This window comes from Pyxicephalus adspersus, chromosome 10 (genome assembly GCF_032062135.1).
Source record: "Pyxicephalus adspersus chromosome 10, UCB_Pads_2.0, whole genome shotgun sequence".
NCBI classification, from domain to species: Eukaryota; Metazoa; Chordata; class Amphibia; order Anura; family Pyxicephalidae; genus Pyxicephalus; species Pyxicephalus adspersus.
The window spans coordinates 1,084,129-1,101,675 of record NC_092867.1 but is presented as its reverse complement, the minus strand read 5'-3'; the positions used below and the strand labels follow the sequence as shown (position 1 = coordinate 1,101,675).

General features: G+C 41.6%; 1 protein-coding gene across 1 annotated transcript in view; it reads right to left on the bottom strand.

Annotated features, from left to right (window-relative positions):
* Positions 1 to 8,906: 8,906 nt before the first annotated feature.
* LOC140339618 (rap1 GTPase-activating protein 1-like) overlaps positions 8,907 to 17,547 on the bottom strand; it is a 40,204-nt gene continuing 31,563 nt past the window's right edge. Inside the window, 5 exon segments of the mRNA XM_072424389.1 lie at positions 8,907 to 9,170; positions 12,461 to 12,581; positions 14,364 to 14,467; positions 15,011 to 15,148; positions 16,419 to 16,505. Coding sequence (XP_072280490.1) covers positions 9,153 to 9,170; positions 12,461 to 12,581; positions 14,364 to 14,467; positions 15,011 to 15,148; positions 16,419 to 16,505 — 468 coding nt within the window. The 3' untranslated portion in view covers positions 8,907 to 9,152.

Here is a 17,547-nt window from a genome sequence, read left to right as displayed (position 1 = left end):
GGTGAATGTTGAATGTGTGCATTTGCATAGGAAGTGAATAAAGAGGCTACACAATATCAGCAGCACTATAATCAGAGAATGGAGGAAAACGCAGACATGGCATTTGTTTATAAGGCGTAATGCTTCAGCATAGTAAATGTCATCCAGTTTGGGTCTACATCCAGTTTATTATTTGTCTGATATAAAATCCTTCAATACCACAAAAGCTACAGAACCTCCCATAAGTCTCCCTGATAATCGTGACATTATCTTGCTCCCCCTCCCCGCTTGTAAATGAGCTTTGGAAAGCTCCAGGTCTGCAGGGAACACAGCCTGGGCCACGGATTGCAATAAATCTCTGGGCTGTGGCCATTCCAGCAAACAACACGCACATGTCAGACATTAGCAGACATTTCTCTGGAACATCACACTTCCACAAACTGCCCAAATGTTGTCACCAGAACATTTTCTGTAATATAAGAAATATTCATACATATGTGCCAGTCTATATAATGTATCCTATAAATAGCTGTATGTTGGCAAATTCATTGTTGGACTGGTCACAGGGAGTTTTGTATGTTATCTGTGGCTTAGAATATTGACTGGCTTCTAGGGATAGCTGCTGTCCCGTCTCCTGATGGCGGATGTGCTGTGATTGGTGGCTAGGGGCATTGAGAGTGTTTGCCCCTACAGCCCCACTTACCCCTTACTGCCCCTTGCTATGGATTAAGGCCGGAGAAGAAAGATTTCCTTATGCCTTGCCATTGATGGCGTAACTGCAGCCATTGTAGACTGCTATGGGGCAGGGAGCTCTCTGGCTACCATACCCTTTACCATTTGACAAATACATTTGGAAAAAAATAAAGCCGAAATCTCCAGAATAAAACCAATGCAATACTCACATTCCTTCCAGAGCTATCTCCCATGGTAGATGAGTTTCAAAATAGTGAACATCCCAAATGCCAAAGACACCATTACATTAGCATTACATTATTTACAAAGGTTCAATGTGTCACGTTTTGCCATTAGTGGTGCATTCCTCTGGAGGTATTATTGTAAGAGATGGGGCAGCAATTCCAAAGCGACCGAGCCCCTAGAGATCCAGACGCTTGTGACAACATCCCGAATATAGATGTGGCCGAACACAAAATTTGTATAGAAAGGGTTTTACTGCTCCTCACTATATGAATGTGTTTATATGTTGAGCCACCTCTATATGGTATTTAAGTATAAATGAACAGAGAGGAAAGAAAGAGGTTTGAGGCTCATAGGTTTTTCATGCAAAGAGTGAAGTGTATTGATTGATTATTCAGTACATAGGTCATCAAATACACATATAAGTAAATATTATAAATTATAAATTTATCAAACTGATTCCTACTTTTTCAGTAGACATAGAAAGTGTGCACACACCTCGTACAATGCCAGGATTTTGTGATGTAAAATAATCAGATCACAATAAATCATTTCCAAACTTTCCTCAAGCTTTAATGTGACTTCTGTCCAAGAGAATTCAATTGAAAAAAAATGAAACAAATCTGTTAGGGAAAAATATAAAACACATTCTATAAGCTGATACATAGGTGTGCATACCCTAACACTAATACTTAGTAATAATGTAATTCCATCTAATTGTAATTCAGTCTTCTGGTGTCGGAGTATCAGCATGGAACGTCTTGGCTTGGAACTCTCTGCAAAAATCCTCCAAATCTCTCCGATCACATCTCTTGTACACAGCTCACTTCAGGGCACCCCACAGATTTGACATTTTTTCATTTTCTTCTAGTGAAGCCATTCTTTTGTTGGATGTATGATTGGGGTCATTGTCATGTTGAAATGTGAAATTTCTCCTCAACTTCTAGCAGATGTCTGAAGGTTTTGGACCAAATTGACCGATATTCAGAACTGTTCATTATTCCCTCCACCTTGACTAAATCCCCATAAATAAAAGCAACCCCAGGGCATAATGCTGCCACTGCCATGATTCCCGTGAAGATGGTGCCCCTATCACCGACATATTAAAAATTAATATATGAAATGTGGTGATATATCATCATATCACCCATAGAGGTAGATACCTAAAGACGCACATTAGTAAATTCCCACAAGACATTAAAGATTTGACAAGTTTTATTAAATCGATTTAATACCAAGCAAGATCCATAGTGAAAGATGTTTTAATGGTAGTTTGGATTATAAAACTGACGATGTATAGGTGTGGAGGGAAGATCAAAGGTTTATGGGATTTTCTAGGTGATAAAGAAGTGAATGTAAAGGAAAGTAACACGTTGTTCTGACGCAGACACCTAAATATTACTAAATATTACTTCCAATGGCTGTTATGGATTCATCCTCAGAGTCTGTTCAAGGCCAAAGATTTGAGAGGAAAGAAGACTTGCTGGCAATAGTTATTCCATGGAAGAGAAAGAAGAGTTTAAGAGTCGAAGAAAGGAAGAAAAAGAAAGATCTCTTGGGTGTCCTGGATTCTGGTGTGTAGAGAAATGCACAATTTCAGATATCTGTACATATACTATGGTGGAGAAAGGTCAAATAAAATAATTGAAAGAGATCCAATTGAGAAAACGGTTAACATATGTTAACAATAAAAAATAAAAAATGTTAGAACTTAATTATTCTCTATAGTTTGCCCAAGACCCATAGACCCCATACATGCAAAGATCAGGTCTTTGAATAAGACATAGCTAATGGTTAGATCAGCCTTTCTCAACACATTTAGCCCTGAAGAACCCTTACAATATTTTCAGTTTTTGGGGAATCCTTTCTACAGCTGTGGTGGATCATTGGGAAAAAAGCCTCCTAAATTGGTGCCCAGTGGAAAGAATGAATGGCTCTTCTTTAGGTTTCTCATGCCATGGTATATGTGGGTGTTTTGTGTTAGAAAGACGTTTTTGGTATTTTATTTGTAAAAGAGAGGTTATTATTAAGTAATTATCATTCATTCTCTTGCAGAATTGGACTGCTGGTTCCACTTTTTCGAACTTGAAGTTGACGCAGTAGGTAATTAAGATGGACAACAAACCCACAGCAAAAGACCATGGTATGTGTATGTAACAATAATGTTAAGAAGAGATGGGGTCAGGGCTCTATCAAAAGTAGCTGGGGCAAAATTTAAGGAACAGTCAGGTGTTTACTAAAGGATAATAGACGTCAGTGCAGAGAGTTCCCAGGTTGTCCCATCGGTTCAGGCAACCTGATCTCTGCAGGACCAGGGGATCTTTGCCAATGTCTGTGTCACCCACCTTGCACTTCTCTGCAGCCAGCAGCAGCTCTGTTCAGGGATCCTGTCCGCTGGTCATGTAATTCCCTGAAAGCTGCCGATTTGCTCCAGAGACCCAGAATATTCCTCAGAAGCTCTCCATCTGCTGGCAGAAGTGTGAACACCACCTGAACTGCCTCTGCTTCAGCACTCCCTCTGGTGGTAGGGTAGGATACCTTTAGGTCACATGGCCTCTATCCATCATATGACCTACCCTATATATATGGAAATTACTGGCAACAAGAGATTGCCTGAAAAAAGGAGTATCCCTTGGCTATGTTTCCAGGTTCCAGTTGTTTCTGTTTGCATCTCCAGTTTCTTGGTATACCAACCCCAGTTTCGTTTGACTTCTCTTGATTGCTGCCTGCCCTGACCTCTGGCTTGTCTGAGCACGCTCCTGTCTTCCCTTCTTGTACTATGGTTTGCTCCTGCCTGTCAGCAGTTACCGGCCTCTGTGGGCACGAGGGCCGCAACCTGACAGCCTGCAGCGCAACATCCTCAACTATGGAGGCTCTGGAGAAGACCAGGCTGTTGCTAAGACTCTGCGCCCCGTGCAAGTCTCTGCCAACCAGGCTGAGGACACCAAGGCTCCACCACCCCACCCTGTGACACCACGACACAACCTAGAGCAAAGTACCAAGACAACTGACAAACCAGGAACAATCCTAAAGAGGCAGAGAGCAGGCAAATGTAGGAACAGGCAGGATTCAGTAGCTGGAGTAGAAGCAGGAAAGTACATGGGAACACAGAAACATAGGAAATCACTGAAATTCATGGGTGTCCCTGGGGATAACAAGGTCATGGGAGGCACAAAGGTCAAAGCAAGCACCTGATCCACCGAAGGTAAGTATACCTGGCAGCGCAGTGATCACAGACGGTATCGGTGGGGGGATCAGCACCAGTACCAATGCTTTTCTCTTCTTTCCAGAGAAGCGTTTTCAGTATAATCCTTCTATAATTCAGCCCAGTACATTCATCACATCGTTATTAGCTTGTTAGCTCTCTTTAATTGCCTGATTCTGAGAAGATTATTTTTACATTTTTTTCATTCCTTGTCCTCTTCAGAAATATTCCATCGTTGGTGCCGTGAGCCGGATTGTGATGATGAAATTATCTCCTCCTCTTAGAGGATTAAATTAGAGCGTTGGCGAGGCGAGATCACAGGGAGCCATTAAATTACATCTTCCATTGTTACAGTGTAGGGATTCTTTGTGAACTATTGTGCTTTATAAATGCTATGGTGGCGACTGTATGTTTTGCTGAATTTGCTTTCTGTTACTTTGCAGGCTGTGTGGTCACCTATCGCCAGTCTCAGCAACAACATTTCCTTTCCTACCCAATTTTCCTCTGCTGGACTATAGATCATTTCACCCCATGTTACAGAGATAAGGAGAGTCGGGGTGTTCTGTAATCCAGGGTAAGAGAAAATCCAAAACATTGCTTTGCTTTTCAGTGCAATAGTGGCCGTGTGGTTTGCACATGCAAGGAAGGTAGATCAACAGGTAGTTTTTGGTACAGCATTTTTCAACAGACGGATGATGGAGAGATGTGTACGTATTGCAGAGATGCATTGAACCTTGCATTTGTCAGGACACATTGGAATGTTGTGCAGTGTGCCAAAAGCAGATTGATGAGCGTTTGCTGAAGACAATGGGCAAAGTTCATTACCCAGAATGCTTCACCTGCGTGGCATGCCACCGTCCTCTGCAGGGCGAGCCTTTTATAGTGGACCAGAATAACCAGCCACATTGTTTCTCAGATTACCACCGGTGAGTTTATTCTTGTTTATGTTGGATGGAACATCATCAGCTCTTACGTTGCTTCCTTGTGGTCTTCTTGTCTTTCCTTCCTCATATGTTTCTCTGTCCTGATTCCTTCACAGTCATTACCCATCTAACATTAAAACAACAATATATCCCTACTTTGTAGGCGGTACGCCCCTCGCTGTTCTGTTTGTGGGGGGCTGATTGCCCCTGAATCTGGCCGGGATGAGACCACAAGGGTGGTGGCTCTGGAGAAGAACTTCCATGTGAGGTATTACAAGAGTGAGGTGAGACTGGCCAACTTGTCCTCAACCCAATACTATTCTGAATGTTGTGTTTATTCATAAGTGTAATTGCTCCTGGATTTGTGTATCATTTTATAGCTTCACTATCCTTCCATCTTCCATCTTGCTCTCTAATATAAATAATATATACAGGTGCCAGTTGTATCCATACTCAAATCTTGATGCGATTTGTGTATTTCCTCCAGGTCTGTGCAATGATCAAGTTTGAAACTTGTTGGAACTTCTTTTAGTAAAGACTTATAACTGCTCTCTCTCCTTGTGTGGGGTATTAGTCTTGTATCTGCCCCAACGTTATTGAATGTCATAAGCATGTATTGGGTGGATCTGCTGGGTCTCAAAGCCATGCATGGCGCATTGATGACGTCAGGTATAGTAATAAATGGGATTGCAGAGTCATTTGGTACACACAAATTAGATTTATATTCTTTGTGCTTATAGAAGTTATACATTTTAATTAAAGTTTTTGTGTAACTTCAAACTGATTCTCTCTTACTGATTTCGTCTCTTTTTTGACAGTAGTAGGGTGTTAAATTCTGAATGTTTCCCTCTTTTAAGTCATATCCTTTATTTACTAGAAGCCTAATATGTTTTAACAGCCTCAAATTTTTAGATATGCCAATAAAATATATTCATTCATTTCCTAATTTCTCTTCCTTCTTTTTCAATACCAGCCATAGGAAATTGTGATGAAGTTTCTCACCCTCTTCTCTTTCTTGCGGGACTGTGGTTGTGCTCTGTCTGTTGAAGCTGGTGACTCTGGCTGTTTCCCTTTGGACGGCCACATTTTGTGCAAGAATTGCCATATTGAGCATTCACGGGCCGTTCACTGATGTCACCCTTGCAGCCACCTCTTACCATGATTTTGTTTTAAGAAAACATGAAGAAAGAAGCTGGGTTTTTTTGGCAATTGGTTAGTATATTCAGTGAGTTATATTCAAATTCATATAAAACACAATTCTTCATTCAGTAAATGAGTGAAACAAATAAGTGGGGTGTAAGACTAAAGGTGAGAGATCCAAGGGAGAGAAGGGTGAGGGAGCTTTGACATCTCAAAGTACATGGGCTCAGGAAAGTTAGGGTGGTGACGTTCTGGGGGTTCAGGTTGAAGTATCTCGGAATGAGGGAGCTGAGTAATAAACACAGTTCAGATCTGGTTCATCTGGTGGGGTCAAGGGTGATGTAGCTCTGGGGGCTTTGGCCTAAAGAGCTATGGGAACTAAGGGTTAAAGAGCTATTGGAGATCAGGATGATTGAGCTCAAGTGACTGGACTCTGAATGATTAGGATGATAGAAGTAGGGGTGAGGGAGCCATGGGATCTCAAGGCGATTGAGCTCAGGAAAGTTAGGGTGGTGGCGCTCTGGGGGTTCAGGTTGAAGGATCTCAGGATGAGGGAGCTGAGTAATAAACTCAGTTTAGAGCTAAGTCATGGTGCTCAGAGTGATAAAGCCCTTGGTAACCAGAGTAATGGAACTCAGGATGAAGAAGTCCAGGTAGATGTAGCTCTGGGGTTTAGGACTAAAGAACTATGGAGATTGAGGGTTATGGACCTATTGGAGCTCAGGGGCTCATAGTGAATAAACTCTGAATGCTCAGGGTGATGGGGCTATGGGTGGGAGAGCTTAGGGAGGGCAGGGTGAGGGATCTTTGGCATGTCAAGGTGACTGAACTCAGGTAGGTAAAGTTCTGGGGACTCAGGTTGAAGGATCTCAGGATCAGGGTGCTGAGTAATGAACTCAGTTTGGCGTTAAATGAGTCAAACTACATGAACAGTCCAAACCAGCACTCCACAATTATATGATTATGACATGACAATGAAAGATAATACTATACAATTATGAACAATGCACTTTCCTCAAATCTCACGTGTGAATGTTATTTCAATAAGTTCCACCTTCAACTATCATTAGTTTTTACCTGGTTTACACTATAAAGATCCTTGTTTTGGCACTTCCTGTTGGGGAGGACAACACTCCCTGTCTCCTAGTTGTGTTCCTTGTCACCCTGTAATACGTATTCCCTGGTGGAGACTGTGGCTGTGCTGACATGCCTAGTACAGCTGTGGTCCATCATTGTCACTGTACAGCCTGAGCTTTCTGATATGGTTGCATTTGGTGAACACATTTGATTAAATATTGGGATCAGAGCCAAGGACAAATTGCTTCAATATGAAACTTTTATCATGCGTTGCCTCTCAAAGTAATTCCTTTGCACCTCCAGATGTCTCCAGTTTCTTTGTTTGAATGATGCCCAATGGTATTTAACCCAAGTCTGCAAAGACCAGGTTCTCATAGACCAGGCCCCTGGTTGACATATCACCATCCAGCTTGAACTTATATTTCAGAACACAGTGTGCAACTTCTGCAATGGTAACAACTGCCCACCAGTAAATAAAAGAAGCTGGAATGATCCATGATATCACCAAACCAGCCAGTAGACCTCAGTCCATGCTCATGGTATTGGGCATCGGTTGCCAATTTCATGGTGGACAAAAAACCTTTCTAGAGAGAGTTAAGAAGGGAATTTCTAAAAGGTCATACTTATCCAGAAAACAAGACTTCAGGGTCATGACCTAGACATGCTTGTAGTTGGCTATGACCCTCAGGTCTGCATTACAAAAGTGTTTTTGTAGATGTGTATAGACCACAGATGATATATTAGTCTGTTGTACTTGCCAAAGTAGTTCCAGCCCTGAGATTTACTTTGGCCACAAGGCTGGAAGATCGTTTTTGTATGCTATGGTACTTAAAGTATCCCAACCTAGAGCCCAACTAATGAGAGCTTAGCTTTAAAAACACCACATAGATCACAAAATTCTCTCTTTTGCCAGCAATAAATTAATATTGTTGGTTCAGCAATGTTCATAGCTGCAGCAAAGCTTAAGCTATTGAAGGGCCGTAGAAAGCTTCAAGGTTAGATAGCAATACAAGCCCTGGTTGAGTAATTCATATATATGCATGTGTCCACCCAAAATAGATATGGAGCCTGGTGGGATAGGTCAATCTATGGCTTCCCATAGATATTTGATACGCCATGATTCTTGGCTCCGTTCCTGTCCACTTTGTATAAAAAAAGATAAAATAAATAACAAATCTGGCAGGGGTGGTGGCAAACCTGAGAACTTCTGCATGCAGGAATGGTGGGTATCACTCATTAAATGCACAGAAGACATACAGACTGCGGAACTCAGCCCAAAGACAGCGGGCACCGCTCATAACGGGCCGGATTTATTAAAGCTCTCCAAGGCTGGAGAGGATACACTTTCATTAGTGAAGTTGGGTAATCCAACAAACCCAGAAAGGATTTCTTTAGTCATTTGTTTTTTGCTACCAAATGTTTTGAATACTGGGCCAGACCCATTCCAGGTTTGCTGGATCACCCAGTAGCCCAGTATACCCCAATAGGTAGGTTAACAGACCCCGAGCCATGGACCAGTGCAATGAAAGCAATGTTCTCCATCACTCATCATTAAATAAAATGCTCAGCTCTACATCCAAATATTATTTCTTTACTACATTGGAAAATAAATATTTTTTCATGTTTACATACATTTGTTATCAATAAATATTTCACATATAGTAATAACACTATAGGATAATAAAATCTGAATATTACATGCAGAAAAATAGACATTTGATCTTTCTTTAGATTCACACTAAAACCAAAGTAACATTTCTAAGGGACAGGAGATCCAGGGGACAAACTCACAAAATGTATCCTTGGTCCTGAAATAAGGGAGCATTGGTGGTGATTATGTAAATTTGCCCCGGGATTGGGGACTTTTCTTATACAATGAGCTCCCAGGTTTCTTGGGATGAAGTCATCAGCAATTATTTTAAGGCGTTGTCCTGTGAAAAAGAAGAAAAGGTGGAATTTAAGATATGGATTAGAGTCTTATGGATATTACATTTAAAGTGAATCTGACATGGGGTGGATGTACTGAAGGATTTTGTACAATCAAGCAATGATCCTGCTGAAACAAGAACATGCTTGCTCTATGGTCACAGAATGCACTCCTGTGGGATATGCAGGAACATGCACACAGATACACATGGACATTATTAACAAGGCTGGCTTGACTATGAATGTGCATACCAGTGTCCGAGCATCACAAATCTTGAAAACCCTAAAATAAAAATGTGACTTCTTCTATGTGTTGGTTTGTTTTTCTGGGGCCCAATATGAGGAACATTCATGGAGTTTGACATATAAGTGATGTTCTGTGCATCATAATACTCTTTTGCCCATAGAAAGTTACTGGATGATGTCAGGGTCATGGGGTGTGTTATAGACAGCCTGGGGTTACAGAAAGAGTTTGGATGACGCAGAGCATGGAGGGTGTTATTGGCAGCCTGACCACACGGAGATGGGTTGGATGACACTGAGCTCAGGGTTGTGTGTCAATGGCTGCTAATTTACAAAATGAGGTTGGATGGCACTTAGTCGGAGAAGTGTGTCACTGACAGCTTGGGCACACAGGAAGGGGTTGGTCAGCATTGAGTTGGGGGACTTGACATTGACAGTTGGAGCACATAGGAAGGGCTTAATGACTCTGAAGTGAGTTGTGTGTGTCATTGATAGCACAAGAAACTGGGCTAGTATTGAAAAAATCCTCATCCCTGGGAGTTATTTAACCTCTTAGAGTGAGTTACAGTTGGTGAAAACACTACCCATGGATTCACCATTGTCCAACCCCTTCTTATTAGCTAAGCCCACTCATCCAGTGTGCAAAGGAAGGGGTTTGATTAATCTGAGCAACAACCCCCCATGCTTGGTATCATCCAACCACCTGTGAACCCAAGCTGGCAAAGCCACACACTCCTTAGCTTAGCATTATCCAAACCCAGGGTTCTCCCCAGGCACTTTTAGCTGGGCGCACCACCCGGCACTTTTCAGCACCCACCAGGCTGTTTTTGGGTGGTTACCAAAGAGTTGGGTCACAATACAGGGGCTGCCACCCACCTAAAATTTTTTCCCACCCGGCTTAAAAAAATTTCTGGGTTGAGCACTGTAAACCTTTCCTGGGCTGACAATGAAATAGCCCTACCCTCCTACTTAGAGTCATCCAACCCCTTTCTATGTGCCCAGGATGGCAATAACAACCCCCATACATGTCATTCAACCTCTTTCTTTCAACCAAGTGATGAGAAACCTTAACCATTCCTGTGAATCCAAACTGCTCCATAGATCCGCATTTTCCAAACTATTCCTGGGATCTCATGCTGCCAATGGAACCCCCTTCCCTCTTACTCCATCATCCAACCTCTTTCTGTGTGCCAAGGCTGTCAGTTCAAACCCCAATAGGTAATGTCATCCAACCTCTTTCTTCCAACCAAGTGATGAGAAATCCATCCCGTTCCTGTGAATCCAAGCCAATTCCCGAGCTTATCATCATTCAGACCAGGTGAACCAGGCTGTTAATGGAACGCCCTTCCACCTTACACAGAGTCATCCAACCCCTTTGTATGTGCCCGGCTGTAGTAAAACGCGTATGCTCAATATCATCCAAGCCCTTCCTTCCAACCAAGTGATTGGAAATCCAACCCTGTAATTCCAAGCCACCAAAACAAATCTGCCTGAGCTCAGCATCATCCAAACCTTTCTTATGATCCCAGGCTGTCATCAACTTATTCCCTGGGCCAGATAAAAGACCTGACACAGAATCTGGCCATGGTGACAGCAAAAAGAAGATGGTTGAAGGAACAAACAAGAGATCAATTAATGCAGAGTGGACAACAATGGACGACATGGCCTCCTAAGCTTGTTACTTTTTATGGCCTATAGCGACATTTATTGGAGGTGCTTATAATAATTTTAAATAGGGACACACTGAGGGTTGATCTTTTCAATGTAGATTTGCCCTAAGGGTTAGGTATAGGGGACAGTTTGGAAAATATTTCCATGAAATTCACCCGATGGAACCCAATGGAGAAAAGCTCAGCGCTTGCTTGATAGAGAATAAACTGTCCAATAGAAGAGCAGATAATTCCATTTGGTACTGGACTGGTTAATGGAGGTGGAGAAGTCTCTTCAATTATCCTCCTGTCTCCAATCTGTATAGTGAGGATCTCTGTTGTCATTGTAAAAACAAGATGTTCTAGTTGTTTAATGACTCATAATGAAATGTCCTTGCTTCCTGAGCTTTGCCTAAACAATGTTTTGCCTATGACAATATTTTATATCTCCATTATCATAAACTCAACCTTGTTGTAAGGCTCTTATTGAAGCCCATGTTCCCTCCTTCTGACTGTAGTGTATTCTTTATGTCAGTTCTATCGCTGACTCTTTGCTGAAATGTTTTCACTTTTTATGAGCTGCCTTGAATGTTGTGAATATTTATCATGCTGCAATGCATGCAATGCACAAGAGCCCCGTACAGCTCACATTGGGCTCAGTACAGCAGCACTCCATGCAGGGAAGTATTTTTTCTTTTTTAGCGCCCCAACTGCAAAGCATTATATTATCATAAGACACAAGGTGACAAATGTTTGGTCCAAAATGGAGTGTGCATCGGAAGCTGCAGCAAGCCAAATACAGCTGGCCTCATTTTCTGTCTGGAGGACATCAAGCATTATTTTTCCCTTGAATCCAAATCTTTTTATCCATTTTAGGAATAGAAGGAACTACTTTAAGGTTTTTATTTCTGTCTTTATCTACATTTCAGAATTTTTTTTCTTCCTAAATACCAATTTTAGCTTTAAAGTAAGTATGTCCATGCAGAACAATAGAAGCTGCCATTGTTGACATATTCCTAAAAATACCAACAACATGGCAGGTATGCTGACTAAATGGGATCTATTCAATGAACTGGAATAAACATGCCAATCACAAAAGTCAGAGCAAAGTCAGAAGTCTTTGTTCTCATACTTGTTCAAGTATCAAATATAAAGAATCAACATGACAGCCTGGCAACCAGAATTTTCAGAAGCAACCCATCAGTGCTGGCAGTCAACATGTTCCACCCATGAAAAATTCCCCCAATTAAACCCTTCCAGTTCCATTTCCCCAATTACAGATACAATGATATGCAGTACCTTCAATCTACCTGCAGATGGCACTAGGCTTGCACCTATTATCACAAACATGCAATAGGGACAACTATGTATAACTATGTATGTCATATATTGAGGGTTGTCACCATTATTTTCTCCTCCGGGGAGCTCTCACTGCCTTGTGCACTGCAAAAGCTGCTGCTATTGGATGAGGAGTATGAAGGCATTGGCTTTCGGCAGAACTCCAAAGACTGGTTTGCGAGATTCCTTACATATAGAAAGAAAGAAAATGATGGTTAATAATTTTAAGTGCTTACAAAATGTATATAAATGGTTGGTCAATTCAAAAGGGATGGAGCCTGGTGGGTTGTGCCAGGTCTTGGATACTCCAGCTGTTAGTTAAAAGTTTGTTGGTGCTTCCAATTCTTCCTATTACATTCTCCAATCCATCCAGTAGGAATAGCGGAACCATAATGGGCTCATATTTGGCAAAGCAGATGTACAGATTTGGGAACTGAGTTTGGGGATGGTGGGAAACTCCTATAATGGGCACAGTTACAGTTGGGGCACAGACCTGGGAACTGAATTTGGGGATGGTGGGAAACTCCTATAATGGGCAAAGTTAGGGTACAGACCCAGGAACTCAATATATAATATTGAGCACAGCAGGTGTTCAGACCAGGGAACGGTTCGTGGACATTGGGAACTCATAATGGTCACAGATGGTGTGCAGACTTAGAGACTTGGTTTAAGGATGGAAGGAAATCTTCATAATGGGCACAGTTGGGGTACAGACCTGGGAACTCCAATTTCCAGTCCATCACAGTCCCATTCTCCAATCCATCCAGTAGGAATAGTGGAAGCATAATGGGCTCATATTTGGCAAATGAGTTGTACAAACTGGGGAACTGAGTTCAGGGATGGTAGTAAACTCCCATAATGGGCACAGTTGGGGTGCAGATCCAGTAACAGAAATAATGAGCACAGCAGATGTTCAGACCTGGGAATTAAGCATCGGCATAGGGAGCACCCATCCTAATATGATGAGAAATCCAAAGCAACAATGGAGATATGTTCTAATAATGGCAGCTGTTGGAGCTGGGATCTCCCCTCACATTGAGAGAAGTGTAGCTCTTTATTTCTTTTGTCCCTGGAGAATTGGAGGGATGGAAATAAAAGATTGTCACTCTTTTCCATTTTATCCAAAATTAACGCAAATGTTTTAGATCAGTTGTCGTCAACCTTTTGGTTGTCAAAGACTACTAATTTCTTGGACTCTGGTTGAAGCCTGCGATCTGTACAGGAGACATGGTCCTTGGCTCTGGCTGGTGTCCCCCCCCCATGAGGTCCTTCTCCTGACCCCGCTGGGGGGCACACCAGCTAGAGCCACTGACCACCAAAATTGCCCTGCAGACTGACCACCGATTGGCGACGGCTGTTTTAGATGGTGTTATCCAGGCTAAAGAAATTTTGTAAAAATATAGGAGCTATGTAGGTTCTTAGACAAATCTTAGTGAGCTTTATGAATTTGTTCAAACTTTGCTTCTGCATTAATTAATAATGACCAATCATTGCTTCCCCCCCTCCTTGTGCAGGGTGATTGGTCCGGTATCCATCCCCCTCCGGTATGGTGCAGGTAGCATGTAGTGGGTGGACCTACTGACACCCTATCACATTTTTGCTTTGCCCACCAACTAAGCTTTGTGCACCGACAATGATGTCACCACTACCTTTACAAGGAGATATTCGGGTTTGCAAAGACACTTGATTGGCATTTTTGTACATTTTTTTCCTTTGTGGCTTTTGAACAATATTTATTTAAACTGAAGGTTTTTTTTTGCCCAGAGCCAAGCTTTAAAAACAAGAAAAACTTCAAGGACTTCCTTAAAATTTCATTATTTTTGATTCTGCAAGAACCCAGCACGATAATTCATGGACAAATTATTACCATTTAGAGATATAACAATTAAAGTTTAAATATATTTAGGTCACAGAAACCCCAAAAACTTGGTGCCCCACCTACCCCCTCCACCACCATGCCCAATGTACCTTTTCTCCTCAGAGACGTTCTCTATGGCAATACTGCTGCTTCTACACCCCCGGGAGAGAGCGTCACGAGAGCGCTGAGGGCTCCGAAGAGATAGAGAGAAGGTCTGAGAAAAGAGAAGTTGTAATGAGACAATACATTGCAGAGAGGAGAGGATTCTTGAAATTGCCCTAAAATAAAATAGTTGTCATATAGAATGCTAAAGACTGAATTCAGGGTGGTTTATTTGTTCATGGTGGCGCTTGTCAGCCATTCATATGACACCAGAATACCCATACACCTTGAGGATGGTGGGGACATTCGGGCCTCCTTCTTCAGGCTGCTGGCAATATTGTAATTTTGTTGCAAAATACATTTTGTTGAAATTAATCTGCTCATCCCCAATGACCAACTGATGACTGGTGACATCGAATGGCTAACAGATCAAACAATTTACAGTTCTTGAAATCTTATTCTCCTATTTGGAAATCATCACACGGCTAATGCCCTGGCATTTAGTCACATGACCCCAGAGCAGTGTTAAGCACGCCTTCTATTACGAAGAACTCCATTGTCACCCACTGCCATGATGTGCACCAGAGTCATGAAGAAGAAGAGAACACAAATAGAAAAACTTCACTTTTTGATGCCCATTTCACCTCCTAATTACCTTAAAGTTCTCCAGGAAACCACTGGAGGAGTTTTCCATCTTGTCCCCGGAATTCTCCTCCATCGTCCCCAGGACTGTCTGACTATGCAGAAGGAGTTCTTCATACAGAGTGTCCATGAGGCAGCTGCGTGTTCGCTCCTATAGAGAATACATTTCTTATGTTTCTGGGTGGGTGAGTTTTCACTTGCATGTGCTGCATTTATAGACTTTCTCTATGGATATATTATAAGTTTGGATTTACGGGAAGTTGACGTCCCTGTTGCCCTCCTATTCAAATATTTTCCAGATTCCACTATAAGCCTCCCAACAAACTCTAACGTTCTATTTGAGGGATAGGATGAGGGGAGGAGGCCCTGTCCCTCAATACTGGGAACCCCCAATGTTGTTGGAAGACATATTGCTTGGTCCAGTGCAGGAGGACATGGTCACTGCCCTCCATTTCCAGGCCCCCCAGGCTGCATTCCTGGATTAGGGTAGTAGTAAATAAATTATGAATTTAATAATTGCAAGTTCTATTAAGGTGCATTTGAGCTGCAGGTAAAAGACAGCCTTGCATATATATATTCATTATTATGGAACCAAGACAAGGAGATGTCACTGTTAGAATATGTAACAGTCACTTTTGGGCAAACTGATGGTTTAATTGGCATCCTAATACCCAATATGTAACCTAATCCTCTAACCTTCACCTTAATGTAACCTCAAAGCCAATCCCTATCACTGAATTAGCCCTACAGCTGCCTGCAAATCTTATTCTCAGCTGGGAACCATTTCTATGATCTACTCATATCAGCGGGGCCACCATCAGAAACTTCTAGGCTCCCATCAAGGAATATTCTCTTACATGTGTAAAAGTTACAGCGTGGGAAAAACTAAGCTCCCTTAATTGGGACCTGGTACAGAAGTACCCCTTGTTATCCATTGATGGCAGTCCTGCTTAGCATACATCACATACAACAATTCTGCAACTGTACACCATATGTTGCCACCTAAAATTTAATGTAGTGGCACCATATATGTATGTAGTATGAACTAGAAGAGATCTCTGGCCTGTGCAATATTGGAGAAACCCTTGTGTCTATTTTAGCTAGTGGGCTCAAGGCCATTCATGTCCACCTAGATACAAATCAGAAGACACCAGACCCCCCTACATATCCGACTCTTACCTGCAGCCTGGCTATACCCTCATCTCTATTCTACTTGGAGGACGCAATGCCCCCCTTTCCTCCAGTTCTTACCTAGATACTAATTAGAAGACACCAGACACCCCTACATATGTGATTCTTACCCTTAGCCTGACTATATTCTTATGTATTGTCCACCTGGCAGGCTCAGGGCCCAATTATTCCCAATTCTTACCTAGATACCAATCAGAAGACACCAGACACCCCGCATACATGATTCCTACCTGCAGTTTTGAGAACCTTTCTGCTTTGTAGCAGCTGACCTCAGCATTAATCAGCTTGGTGAGCAGGAACTCTCGGAACTGCTGGTTCTGGAAGAGAAGAAAAATATTAGATGTTTTGTGCAAGAAAATAAGTGGACACCCACAGTGTATGAGCTTATTAGACATTTACGTCCATACTATAGACATTACTATGGCATTGCCCTTCTTTGCACCTATAACAGCCTCCACCCTTTTGGGAAATCTTCCTATAATTATTTGAAGAGTGTCTGCTCATTTAGACATTATTGGGGGATGAGAAGACTTGGCTTAGGAACAACATTCTATTTAATACAAGGTGATATGGAGGCCTAGGCCACTCCAACTCCTCCACACCATAATGGCCAAGCCATGTCTTTATGGAGCTGGCTTTGTAAAGTTATGCTGGATCGGTAAGGATCTTACCCAAAACTGTAGTCACAAGGCTCGGAGAGCAAAGTTGTCTTAAAATATCTTTGCTGTAGCACTGGTAGTAGATGTTGTATATATCTCATCATTTGGATAGGGGTCCACATACTTTTGCCTATACAGTAGCTGTATATCTGTGTTGTGGGATATGTACCTTGGATTTGGGGAGCAATCAGAATCAGATTTGGTAACCTCCAGGGAAGGGGGGCCCATCAGAACGCATAGCTTTTCTTTTCACAGTGATAGTTTTTTATATATATTAAGTATTTGGCATCAAAGTGTGGGGCTTTTCTGTATATATATATATATATATATATATATACAGAAATATATAAATATATACAATATATAAATATATACAGAAAAGCCCCACACTTTGTTAGTTACTTTGGTACCTAATACACAATTTATATAAAAAACTATCACTGTGAATATAATTAATTAATATAATTAATATAATATGTAATAATATAATTAATATAAGGTAAAAATTTAACATTTTCTTCAAATTCAACATCCAAAATAACATACAAGCATACAAACAGACTTCTTGTGTACAATCTCATACATTAATGAGAGATAGGGAATGGTACCTAATGGTAATTATTGATACCGCGTTTCGCAGATCACTGTCTGCTTCATCAGAGCAGAGTACCACAGAAATTATAATTATCAATTACAGTAG